Raw genomic sequence first — 13,454 nt, forward strand, 5'->3', positions numbered from 1 at the left:
AATGTTTTCCCCCCGTTTTGTTTAGTACAAGAAGGTTTTAATTGTCAAATTTAAATACCTTGATAATTAGGACAAGATATTATGGCTATTTTGCATCATATTTATGCTTGTTGGTACTTCTGTTAAGACCCCATTAACCCTCTAGACTAACCAGCTGCAAACTTTAGACAATTATATTGTAAAATGCAGGAGAATGTTAAAAAAGCTTTGCTCTTTTCTTCAACCCTACCGCATTTGCTTAAATGGTACAGCAATTGTTTTGTATTTATTGATCTCAGAATACCAAGAATGAAAACACTTTGCTTACATTTCTTTTGTATGTCTCCTAGATATTTTATATAGTTTTTCCTTGGAGAAAAGAGTGAGGATATAGTTATAAAAATAGACAAATCAATAGCAACAATACTTGGGTCACAGGCTCTTGGAGAATGGGTCATATATGTATCTGGTCTTGCACAATGTCTTATACAACAGTTTAAAGACATATAGTTGCAGAAATGCATGTTCACGAAGGTACTGAAAATGCTTCTATGTGTGCCAATAAAGTTTTACATTCTTTTGTGCATGTCAGTTGTGGTTAAAGAACAAGGTGAAAAGTTCTAATGAACAAAATGATTTTAGGAGCCAACCTTTTTGCCATGTTAGTTTGTATTCCTTAATGCTAGATAGATTTATTAGTGTGTCATTTAAAAAATATATCACATGTATTTCAGAATGCTCTGTCAGTGCCTGGACTGATTTAGTGTTCCTTGTGGATGGCTCATGGAGTGTGGGAAGAAATAATTTCAAGTACATTTTAGATTTCATTGCTGCTCTTGTGTCTGCTTTTGACGTTGGGGAAGAGAAGACAAGGGTTGGAGTTGTTCAGTACAGCTCTGACACCAGGACGGAATTTAACTTAAATCAGTACTATCAACGGGATGAGCTGCTTGCTGCAATTAAAAAAATCCCATACAAAGGTGGCAACACGATGACAGGTATGTTTTTACAAATTGTGGTATCGTTTAAGATAAATGAAATGTCTATTTGGGAAAGAAATGATGGATTGCCCAAATTATCATATGTTAAATAATGTTGAAATTAATCCCATAGCTTTTGATTTTGGTAAAATTGTGTCACGAGGAACTGAACATATTTCTTTTTCATTTCAGGGGAAGCCATTGATTACTTAATCAAAAATACTTTCACGGAATCTGCTGGAGCAAGAGTTGGCTTTCCCAAAGTGGCAATTATTATTACAGATGGTAAATCCCAGGACGAAGTGGAAATTCCAGCAAGAGAGCTTCGAAGTATTGGGGTTGAAGTTTTCTCTTTGGGTAGGTCAAGTTTGGTTAAGTATTTTCATTTTAGAACTACTTTAATACTTAATGGCAGGAAGATGAAGGGTTGATTCCTCAAGGAAGGATTCTTTCTCAAGGAAGGAAAGCAGTTTTTACTGCATTTGATAGTGTAGTGTTAATCCAAACCAATTTTCTTTCTTTTTTTTTTTTTTTTTTGCGTTACGCGGGCCTCTCACTGCTGTGGCCCCTCCCGTTGTGGAGCACAGGCTCCGGACGCGCAGGCTCAGCGGCCATGGCTCACGGGCCCAGCCGCTCCGCGGCATGTGGGATCTTCCCGGACCGGGGCACGAACCCGTGTCCCCTGCATCGGCAGGCGGACTCTCAACCACTGTGCCACCAGGGAAGCCCCAAATCATTTTTGAGTAAAAGTTCTGCTTATCTATTTCTCTGACGTAACTCCTTTAGCATATGCATTAAGTAAGGCAGTATTCACATTCTTTGTCAACACTCTGCTTTTCAAAGAATGCTGGGCCAATGATTCTAATAAAGATCCTCCTTGTATTATCATTAAGTGTTTTTTATGTTTCGTCTCTTATGTAACACTTGAAGAATTCAGAGGGTTCCAGCTCATTCAGGACTCTGGAAGAAAAAAAGTCTTATCTTTACAGATGGCAGGGACAAATGATGGCATGGTTGGCATGAGAGCCTACTCTGTTTTACCAACCAGTCCTTTGCCTCTTTGGCCATGTTGCGTGAAATGGGAAAATGCTCTTGTCATTTCAACAGTTGCACGTTCATTAGGATGCAAAACAATTCCAGTTTATGACTGAATAGGACTTGAAAATGTCTTTACTTCCCACATTTCCCTTCCCATATCTTTGTCCTATTTTTTTTTAAGGCATTAAAGCTGCAGATGCAAAAGAACTCAAACAAATCGCCTCCACACCTTCACTAAATCACGTTTTCAACGTGGCCAACTTCGATGCGATTGTGGATATTCAGAATGAGATCATCTCCCAGGTGTGCTCAGGTGTGGATGACCAGCTTGGGGAATTGGTCAGTGGAGAAGAAGGTGAGTGAATTGTTGGGTGTTCCCATGTGTCCCCCTCTTCCATTACTTGGGAGAAGTTATGGCTTCACAGGCAGAGGGACATTTAGTTTAGCATTCTGTTTCTATTAAATGGCGGAGGAAAAGAGTTTCCATCACCATACTCTGCATAGTGTTTTCAGGGCCCTTAGGAATATTTCAAAGATCAGTCAATTTGATCCTCCCACATTTGGAAAATGCTTCCATTTTATCAGTCATTGCTTTTAAATACATGGGAGAGAGAAAAGGCATTTCATAAGCATCCTTTGGAGTATTAAAAAGTCACAGTTTCCATAATTGTTCGCCTCTTAGCCTAAGAATTCACAGCTGATTAAAGATAAGTTCTAAAGAGCTACATCTTCAATCATATAAACTCTTTAATCTACAAACCCCAAGTATTTTGGCAATGTTCATTGGCTCTAATTTGTTTCAGAACTCCTTATTATTTCATGGGCTCTGAATCTCTTTCTTTGTTTTACTGACTAATGTCTGATTTTTTGCCCTGCTTTATTACAAAATCCACCCCCGCCCAGCTTTCCCCTGGTCAACCTCTCTTTACTCAGTCTTTTAAAACATTCAAGTTTTTCACCTTCACTAGGGTGTGTGTGCGAGGTTAGGCCAAAGTTTGGTTGTGCCTCCGTTTGAACTCTCCCTGGAAGGCGTGTGGGCTGCATTGCAGGCGTTCGCGGTCATTTTTGGGGCCTTCTCTCTGTTGCTGGCGATCTCCTGAGACTTCTGCTCCCCAGCACTGTCTCCGCATCACTCCAGAGCTTTGCCTAAACTTCCAGTTGGCACATCCATTGCTTTCCTCCCACTGCTTCTCACTTCTTTAGGCATCATTTTTATGGACTACATCTGACTGCCTTTTTGAGAAGATAGTGAGTAACCTTGTATATATTTTATCATCCACAGTTGCAGCCTGACTTATAAAAACTTAGAACTATATCTTCTGGGAAACTGATTCCACTGGCAAATCTAAAACTTTGAAGATTTGGTCTGAAATAGCTTAAAATACTTTGTTATCTGCTAAGTATTGGATTGGCTGAAAAGTTCGTTCGGAACATCTTAACGGAAAAACCCGAATGAACTTTTTGGCCAGCCCAATACAAGAATATGTTCTACACTGAGTAAGGATAGAACATTTTTAGATTATCAGTATTTGCTTGTCAATATGCATGTTGTAAACCATTGTTTCACCCCTGTTTGGTGGCATTATGAACAAAGCTGAACTTTTTTTCTTATCTTGAATAAGTGGAAATACAATTGCTTAAGATGATAAGAACCTGTCATTTAAGAACTGCTGAACTCTTTATCTTTCTTGGCATATTATAAAGTATCTTAAATATTACATTATTATGCTTATATTACTATTAAAAGAGAAGAACTTTCTAAAGCATTGAGTAAGTCATTGATTTAACAAATATTCATCAAGTGCCTCCTTTGGTACCTGAATAAGGCAATGAGTGTAATACCAAAACCAGAATGGAAAATCTTGGTCCCAGAGAATGAATTAGGCATCAGATGTCCTATTATTAATTTCTCCAAGGACTTCTTTTTCCCTAAACTTCTCATCTCCCTGATTAAAATTCAGGCACTGAGTCTCTTTCAGTTTGATGGGTACAGGTGGAAGTGGGGGACTGGGATTGGGGAACTTTTCCTGATGCATTCATGATTAATTCGAATAAGGAAGATTGAGGTGCAAACATGAAGACCTCATTAACAGGGCTGCATCTCACTGTTTTTAATCACTCTTCTGCTCGTTATTTTGTAGTTGTTGAACCTCCTTCAAATTTGATTGCCACGGAAGTCTCATCAAAATACATTAAGCTAAGTTGGAATCCATCTCCTAGCCCAGTGACTGGCTATAAAGTTCTCCTTACACCCATGACCACAGGAAGCCGACAGCATGCTCTGAGTGTGGGTCCTCAGACGACCACACTCAATGTTCGTGACCTCTCAGCAGACACAGAATACCAGATCAGCGTTTCTGCCATGAAGGGATTGACATCCAGTGAACCGGTTTCAATAATGGAGAAGACTCAGCCAATGAAAATTCAAGTGGGTGAGTTAATGGGTGTATCACTGAGTTTGGAATACCTGAAGGTCCATTTGATAGTATGCCTTCCTGGTTCAGGTTTAGTTTTAAACAAAATGTTTGCAATAGTTTTCTTTTAAAGAAGGCTGCTTACTAAGAAAACCGGATCCCATAGGCCTTCCACATCTGAGGTTCCGTATCCACAGATTCAACCACTGTGTGGTCTGACGTTGGTTGGATCTGCAGATGCCGAATCCGCGGATCTGGAGGTCTTACTTCCCTGTGCCATTTTATAGAATGGACTTGAGCATCCCTGGAGTTTGGTTTGGGGAAGGAGGTCCTGGAACCAATCCCCCAAGGATGCAGAGGGGCAGCTGTATCTATATTTTATTGATTAATTTGTATTTGTTGAACTCTAATGGGCTTTCTTTCTTTTTACAGAATGCTCACGTGGTGTGGATATAAAAGCCGATATTGTGTTTTTGGTTGATGGTTCCTACAGCATTGGGATTGCAAACTTTGTTAAAGTTAGAGCCTTTTTGGAAGTTCTCGTAAAAAGTTTTGAGATTTCACCAAATAGGGTACAGATAAGTCTTGTCCAGTACAGCCGGGATCCTCATACTGAGTTCACATTGAAAAAATTCACCAAAGTTGAAGATATAATTGAAGCAATAAACACCTTCCCCTACAGAGGAGGATCTACCAACACTGGGAAAGCAATGACTTACGTTAGAGAGAAAATATTCGTGCCGAGCAAGGGTTCAAGAAGCAACGTCCCAAAGGTCATGATTCTAATCACGGATGGAAAATCTTCTGATGCTTTCAGAGACCCAGCTATAAAACTAAGGAATTCAGATGTTGAAATCTTTGCAGTTGGTGTGAAGGATGCTGTTCGCTCAGAATTAGAAGCCATTGCCTCTCCTCCTGCTGAGACCCATGTGTTCACAGTGGAAGATTTTGATGCTTTTCAGAGGATATCTTTTGAACTCACACAGTCTATCTGTCTTAGAATTGAGCAAGAATTGGCAGCTATAAAGAAAAAAGGTCAGTAGACTTTGTAAAGTAAAAGTTACCTCTTCATGAACAAAGCATTTTGGGTTCTAAAATTGTGGATAATATGCTTTGTCAATTCTTTTTATCTATAGGAAAAAGTAACTTTCCTGTGTTATTGAAAACTACTGAACTTAGCTCATTTAGCTCTGAGATATGACTTTCTCCTGGGTGTGGGTCAAGTATTTATTGGTGAAAAAGCTGTTTATCCTAAGAGTCATGAGCTGTTTTTGATCTTAGATCCTCAGTCAAGGCAGGGAACCAGCTTTATCAAACCCATTTGTTGCATCCAGTTCAATAACCACGAATTGAATGTCTACCATGTGTTAGATGCTGAGCTAGTTGCTTTGAATCAAAGGTGACTGGAACATAGTCCTGGATCTTTGAACCCTCCTTATGCATTCTCTTTCCTGGACCATTTTTGGGCATCCTTCCTCACATCTGGAATTCCCTACCCTTTTTTCTTCATTTGTCCAAATTCTGTTTTTCAACATTCGATTAAAAGTCCCATCTCTTTCCTCAAGCTTCTTAACTGTTCTAGGGCTATAACACTTATCACTTATCGTCATTTGGCATCCAAATATACTACTTTCTTTTGTTAATAACTTTATACTCTCTTGTCTCTCCAATTTGATTGTATGTCCCCTAAGGATAGTGAGTGTGCCTTAAACATTGTGCCTTCCTATGATTCAGTTTAATAAATATTCTTTTGTTAGGAAAAAAATTTTAAATTATTACTTTGAAATATCTGTCTACCACCAAAGGTTAATATCTGATTGCCCGGGATGAATGGGAACATTCTGATGGTTCATTTTAGGTCTGTTACTGTTTTAAGTATTCCAGTTGTGGGCAGGACAATTCCATTAGTGCTTTGTCTTAAGAAGCTCAAAACTCTAATTCAGTTTTAACTGGTTACTTAAACACATAACTTAGTATTATGAATGGTGAAGACAAGTGATCAGGACCTCTTTGTGGGGCTGTGCATGAGAGACTTTCTCTCAGTGGTTTTGTGTGCAACGTTTACTCAGTGCATTGGTCTCAATGACCACTCTCCCAAATGAATGTAAGCCATTTGAAAAAGTGTGTCGTCATTAGGTCCATTTTTGCTTTATAGATTTAAAAATTTTAACTATGTCCTTTTTTTGTTTTTTTTCCTTAACAGCTTATGTGCCTCCACAGGATCTTAGTTTTTCTGAGGTCACTTCCTACAGTTTGAAAACCAGTTGGTCTACTGCTGGAGAAAATGTGTTTTCATACCACATCACCTACAAGGAGGCTACTGGGGATGGTGAGGTGACAGTGGTGGAGCCAGCCTCGAGCACCAGTGTCGTTCTCAGTAACTTGAAGCCAGAGACCCTGTACCTGGTCAACGTGACCGCGGAATACGAGGATGGCTTCAGTACACCCTTAGCTGGAGAGGAGACCACTGCAGAAGGTGTGAGAGGGTTCTCCACTGTTTTCCCCAAACTAACAGTTTATTGTAGAACAAAGTTACCATTTGAAATAACCATCTGCTTTATAGTCCAACACTGTGAATGCCCTCGTAAGATCCAGTACCTTTAAAACACAGCTACTCATAAATCTTTATTTATTTATTTACTATTTATTTCTTATTTATCTTTAGCTATGTTGGGTCTTCGTTTCTGTGCGAGGGCTTTCTCTAGTTGCGGCGAGCCGGGGCCACTCTTCATCGCGGTGCACGGGCCTCTCACTGTCGCGGCCTCTCTTGTTGCGGAGCACAGGCTCCAGACGCGCAGTCTCAGTAGTTGCGGCTCACTGGCCTAGTTGCTCCGCGGCATGTGGGATCTTCCCGGACGAGGGCTAGAACCCGTGTCCCCTGCATTGGCAGGCAGATTCTCAACCACTGCACCACCAGGGAAGCCCTCATAAATCTTTTTAAAAAGAGAAAGACTCTTAAGTAAAAGACCCTAGATTTATTGTGATGAATTTGAGGTTGAGACACAGAGAACTGTTAATAATTATGGAACTAACTCTGGAAATACTGCTTATCTAGCATTTTCTGTCCCATGTACCAACAGTGTCGTGTTCAGATACTTCTGAAATTACCAAACTTCTGATGACGAATATATATTACCAAAATTTTTTTCTTTTTTAAAATTATGGTAAAATATACATGTCTACACATAAAACATAAACTTGACCATTTTAACCATTTCAAGTGTACATTTCAGTGGCAATTAATACATTCAGTGGTTGTGGTAACATCACCACATTCATCTCCAGAACTTTTTCATCTTGCAAAACTGAAACTCTCTACCTGTTAAACAATAACTCTCCATTCCTGCTACCCTCTGTCCCCCCGACCATGGCAACAAACATTCTGCTTTCTGTTTCTATGAATTTGATGACTCTAGGTTTCCATGTGAGTGGAATCATACAGTATTTGTCCTTTGGTGACTGGCTTATTTCACTTAGCCTAGTGTCCTCAGGGTTCATCAGTGTTTGTAGCATGTGTCAGAATGTTCTTTCTTCTATGGCTGAATGATATTCCGTTGTACGTATATACCAACATCGGTGGACACTTGGTTTGCTTCCACCCTTTAGTTATTGTGGATAATGCTGCTAAGAACATGGGTGTACAAAGTTTACCAGATATTTTAAGCAGTATTTGTTTAGATGTGTCCACCTTACTGGACAGATTTGAATACTTTCTGATACATTTCTCTACATTTGTCCTTTAAAGGATTCCAATGAACCTGGTTAGAAGGCCAGCACCAGACAATTACTCTTGATATATACGGTGAATATTACGAGAGATATCAGTCATTCTCCTCCATTTTTATTCAGTACAGAAGAGGCTGAAATAGCAGCATGAGGAATTTTAGTTACAAAGAAGTACTGGCTGACAGGGAGGGCATATGTTGGTCTACTTGCTGATAAAAGCTAGAGAATCTTTTCTCCGGAAAAATTTTCAAATAAGATTGATTTTTCTTTTGTGCATGGTTTAGGTATATTTCTGCCCGAAGGCTAGTAGATAAACTAAATGGCCTAAGGTGTCTTCTTGCCTTATGATTTTTGTGATAGTATAACCTAGCAGTCCACACTTAGATATTTATGACTTTCTGATGATTTCTCTGTAAAGCCCACACTGTGGCTTCATGAGCCTGGCCCTCTTTCTTCACAACTTTGGGATGGGGATGAAATTATGCCTCAAGAAGAAATTGAAGTCTAAAGGGTTTTTGAATAGAGCCAACTGTATTCATTTACACTCTAGTTTTTGGTCATTGGGCTACTACAGTAGAATTTGGTAATACCTTTCCAATTCTGCTGTCTGTACTGAAATCTGAGATTTAGATTTTCTTTTGTCAATAAGGAAGTGTCTGATTCAATACCTTTATTAGACTAGCAATTATTGAGCTTCTGCCATGTGTCAGGTACTATGATAATTGTTTCCATGGATTGTCTCATTTAACTGCCTCAGTAACCCTACAAATAGTCACATTTTTACTGTTGGGTAATCTGAGACTCAAAATTACACATTAATTAAATTTCAGAGCCAGTATTCAAATCCATCGGTTTTGTTTTGACTAATTTAGTCTTTTTCCTTGCCATATTAAATGAATCATGGATGTAAGTCTGCCACCCGCCATTTCTTTCTTCTCTTGAGATATACAACTCCTTTTTCCCTGGAGTGGTCTATTGATGTGTTGGACATTTAGATAAACTTCTAATTGTATGTGAGGTGCATGCAGATATATTGCACTGTGGTTTTACCCCAGTAGATCTAGTTCATCTCTCCTGACTGTGTTGTCCATATGAACAATTTGCTTCTTAAACAAAAAAGTCATTAAAACACAAAATCAAATGATGTTCTCATGTGGGCTTAGTGAAAATTTCATTTAAGGCTGAGTGTGTGGATGTTACTTACATTGCAGTTTAACCTTGGGATTTAGATTCAACTAGCATTCATTAGGTGCCTACAATGTATTTGGTGTAACACATGTATGGTCTAATTATTCTCAAGGCAGATGACTGTGCAGATAAAAAAATGAATTGTGGGACTGATTGGATAAGAGAGTTTGTTCAAGTGGGTAAATGTGGTAGACCTGGGTGTTAGGTATTATTTTCCTACTTTTCTGAGAAAATCTAGTAAGAGTGAAAGCCTTGTTACTTATGTTTGAAGAAACAGATTGTTTTTATTTTTGAATTTTATGTCAACATTAATTTATAATTTAATAGAGTATTTATGATATTAAAAGTTTACTGTTATATACCTCTTTATTTGATTAAAAAGTTGACAGTACTTCTTTTCTTTCTGGGTGTTGTGAAAGAATCTAGTTAATATCTGGCTAAATGCATGCAGGAACCAGGATGTTTGTCAAAAAACTGCTCATGGATTTGCTGAGAGAAATGCTATAATTTAGTGATAAAAAACTAGTGTTTTATTTTTCACATAAAATCAGTCAACTTATTATTTTTTAAATTTCAGTAAAAGGAGCACCTCGAAACCTAAAGGTGACGGATGAGACTACAGATAGCTTTAAAATTACCTGGACTCAAGCTCCGGGGAGAGTCTTAAGGTATCGAATTATCTATAGACCAGCTGCTGGTGGAGAAAGCAAAGAGGTTACCAGCCCAGCCAATCAGAGGAGGAGAACGCTGGAGAACCTGACTCCAGACACAAAATATGAAGTATCTGTAATTCCTGAATATTTGTCAGGATCTGGCTCTCCGTTGACTGGAAATGCAGCCACTGAAGAAGGTAGAGGAAATATGCTCATCATTTGGTAACAACTGAAATCTTAGACTGTAGGAGCAGCTTTGGACAACTATCCAGATGCTATGAGCCATGAGCCACTTTGTCTCAATTATCTGAGTATCTTCGATGGTAGTCCTATTAGACTTGACTTACTCAAATATTTGACTTACTCATGACAGCATTTATTGGTGTCAAAAGAGCCTGAATGCTATGAGATGGTCCAAATATTCTTTTAAAATAATATTATGAAATATTCTCATATAAACTGAAGGGTGACTAGGGATTAAAAATCAAACCGTTATGTACCATTGAGAAAGGTGACATATTGTTTCTTCAGAGAGATTTAAGAATATTAACATGTTTTTATTTAAAGGGAATGGTTAGGCTCCTAGGATAGATTCTGATATTAGTTGCAAATTGTTAATATTTAATGTGTGGTTTCATTGAGGAAAATTAAGACACTCAATTTTCATTTTATTCCTTATCTTTAAAGTTTTTTAAAAATAATAATAACTACATATTAGCAAGAATGAAGTTATTAAGCAACTATTTGTATCAGGTTCTGTGCAAAGAGCTTTTCATATATTATCTCATTTAATCCCTGCCTAGAATCTATGAAGTTGTTACTTTTTTATCCCAGTTCTACAAAAATAATTGAGGCTCAGGGAACTAAATAATAGCTCAGAGTCATGTTGCTCATAAGTGGTGAATCTCAGTTTGTGGACTTTCTTGCCCTTGTGCAGACACTCACGTTCTAGCTGGGCCTGCATCACTACTTCGCTCCTGGTGCAGCCTAGCTAATTAGCCTCTCCTGCAGAGACACTTTCTCTTCCCACCTGCTCTCTTCTCTTTCACTCTTTCCAGTTGGGGACCTAGGGCTCTTTGTGCCAGGCACCAGAAAAAGACCCAATGACGCTTCATCTTTCTATTTTATGGAGTTAAAGTGGCTGGTGATGTGTGCCTGGTGGGGAGAGTCATAGACTTGGGTGCCTTGAGACCCTTCAGAGACCAACATGGCCACTCTACCAGGAAAGGCATGAAAAGCCAAACATAGTTGCAAGGGCAGCCCTTGAGTTTTATCCAAGACTTGACCTCGATTGGGCTGTTTCCTCTCATATATTTTTTTCTAGGGACAGCATTATTTTTATCATTTATCATTTTTATCACATTGGTGTATTTCATGGCCATCACATTTAGACGTTCATAGCATTATGCTAACAAACCTCTTTTACTGATAATTTCTTAGCAGAGTTAAAATCTCCATTGTGATACTAATCAGCACGTATACATTATATAGTGCTTTGTTCCACTTTTAGAGAAAACACTGAAGTTTTTTACATGAACGATTCTAACATGAAAGACTTTAGCATGTGTAAATAACAGAAGAGGAATTAGATGGCTTTTACTTTGTTTCTACTGACATATAGGGACCAATTTAGAGATGCTTAAACTCTTCTGGCTAGTCAATAGTTACAATAGCCATAATCTCACCTAGGATATAAATTTGATTTCATATATATATATATATATATATATATAAAGCAACAAAGTGCATTTTAAGTCATTTTATTAAATAATGAGTTTTGATGTTGTTGTTATTTTTTAATGAAGTTAGAGGGAACCCAAGAGATTTAAGAGTTTCTGACCCTACGACATCAACTATGAAATTATCTTGGACTGGGGCACCAGGAAAAGTGAAACAGTATCTCGTCACATACACCCCCGTGGCAGGAGGCGAGACTCAAGAGGTCACTGTGAGGGGAGACACAGCCAATACCGTCCTGAGAGGATTAAGCGAAGGGACACAGTATGCCTTATCTGTGACAGCCTTGTATGCGTCTGGGGCTGGAGATGCCCTTTTTGGAGAAGGGGCAACGCTTGAAGGTAATTACTGTCGTATTTTATAGAAATCCCTGAGCTTGCTTGTGATCGCATTTAGGGAGCTTAAAATGTTTTCAGAGAATGAAATCTGGGAACGTGCGATCCTTTTTCTTAAAAGGAATTTGTATTGAAAAATAAGTAGTCATAAAACTGCCTCTTATTCAGAGACGTAGAATGTAAGTTACTGAAAAAATTAAATTTGATTGGGGAGAAGTGTATTGGAGAGCTGAGTGCAAGGTAAGGCCGTAGAAATGTGTCTGCAATGCCATGGGCTGGTTAAATGGAGAATAGGTGTATGACACTTGGGTGGAAAGGGGCCTTGGGAAACATTTGCGGAGGAAGAGGGTTTGTATTGCCCAAGGTAACACAGCTGCCATCATCACCCAGGAGCAGGCAGAAACCTTTTTAGACTCTCAGCCTCTTTTCATGCACCATGCATATAAGCATTCATAATAGCTTGGAAAATGTGAGAATCCAAGTCACTGTTTATTTGTTTTCTAAATGATCTCTAAAATTCAGTTCAGTGTTAGAAGTTCAAAGTTAATGCAGTACTTAGTAAGAACCATCAAGACCGGAGCTGTTTCCTTGGTTCTCTGGAGTTCATTGTCAGAGGGCTTCATATTTCTTAGGCTCTTTTGAACTATAATGGCAGCTTAGATTTGACTCACCACAACCACAAAGTAAGTTCTGTGTGAAAGAAAATACAAATTTAACTTAACCACAATGAGAATGGATTGTAGTGTTAAAAAGAATTATCCGTGGTTGGTTACAATGATGACTCAGTTCCATAGTTGGGGGCCTAAAAGGGAGATCAGGCATAGCTTTCCTTTTGCTATCACCATCTTTTCTATGACCTATTTAAAATAATTGTAGGAAGAAAATAAATCCGAAGTATCTTTTGTAATGCGAGATCACAGTGATATTAGGCTAAATATCCATCAAATTTAGTGGATCCAAGAGCTTGGAGGACTGTATATGTTATGATTAACAGGGACGAGGCCTACAAGAGGCAGGTATTTTTTTTTAATTTAAAATTTTTTTTTTATTTTGCGGTACGTGGGCCTCTCACTGCTGTGGCCTCTCCCGTTGCGGAGCACAGGCTCCGGACATGCAGGCTCAGCGGCCATGGCTCATGGGCCCAGCCACTCCGCGGCATGTGGGATCTTCCCGGACCAGGGCACGAACCCGTGTCCCCTGCATCGGCAGGCGGACTCTCAACCACTGTGCCACCAGGGAAGCCCAAGAGGCAGTTTTGATTAAAATGTCAAGACTTAGTCAAGAAATAAACACAAATAGACAAAAACATTCTAATCAAAATTCTATCTCTAATAGTCATCAAGAGTTGAAGTCCAATACTTTGTGAGATTTATTATTAGAAGAGGATTTAAACGAAAGATTAAA

General features: G+C 38.8%; 1 protein-coding gene across 4 annotated transcripts in view; it reads left to right on the plus strand.

Annotated features, from left to right (window-relative positions):
- The window catches only part of COL12A1 (collagen type XII alpha 1 chain), a 114,937-nt gene that overhangs the window by 14,352 nt on the left and 87,131 nt on the right, over window positions 1-13,454 (plus strand). For 3 of the 4 annotated variants that reach the window (XM_081250402.1, XM_081250403.1, XM_081250404.1), the window contains exons 6-13: window positions 714-977; window positions 1,152-1,316; window positions 2,179-2,352; window positions 4,139-4,429; window positions 4,844-5,446; window positions 6,615-6,887; window positions 9,903-10,175; window positions 11,784-12,056. The exons of the other annotated variant lie outside the window; for it this stretch is intronic. In XM_081250402.1, coding sequence (XP_081106528.1) covers window positions 714-977; window positions 1,152-1,316; window positions 2,179-2,352; window positions 4,139-4,429; window positions 4,844-5,446; window positions 6,615-6,887; window positions 9,903-10,175; window positions 11,784-12,056 — 2,316 coding nt within the window. The remainder of the gene's footprint in view (window positions 1-713; window positions 978-1,151; window positions 1,317-2,178; window positions 2,353-4,138; window positions 4,430-4,843; window positions 5,447-6,614; window positions 6,888-9,902; window positions 10,176-11,783; window positions 12,057-13,454) is intronic. 4 annotated transcript variants of the gene reach the window in all.

This window comes from Mesoplodon bidens (genome assembly GCF_964165515.1).
Source record: "Mesoplodon bidens genome assembly, chromosome: 12".
Lineage (NCBI taxonomy): Eukaryota > Metazoa > Chordata > Mammalia > Artiodactyla > Ziphiidae > Mesoplodon > Mesoplodon bidens.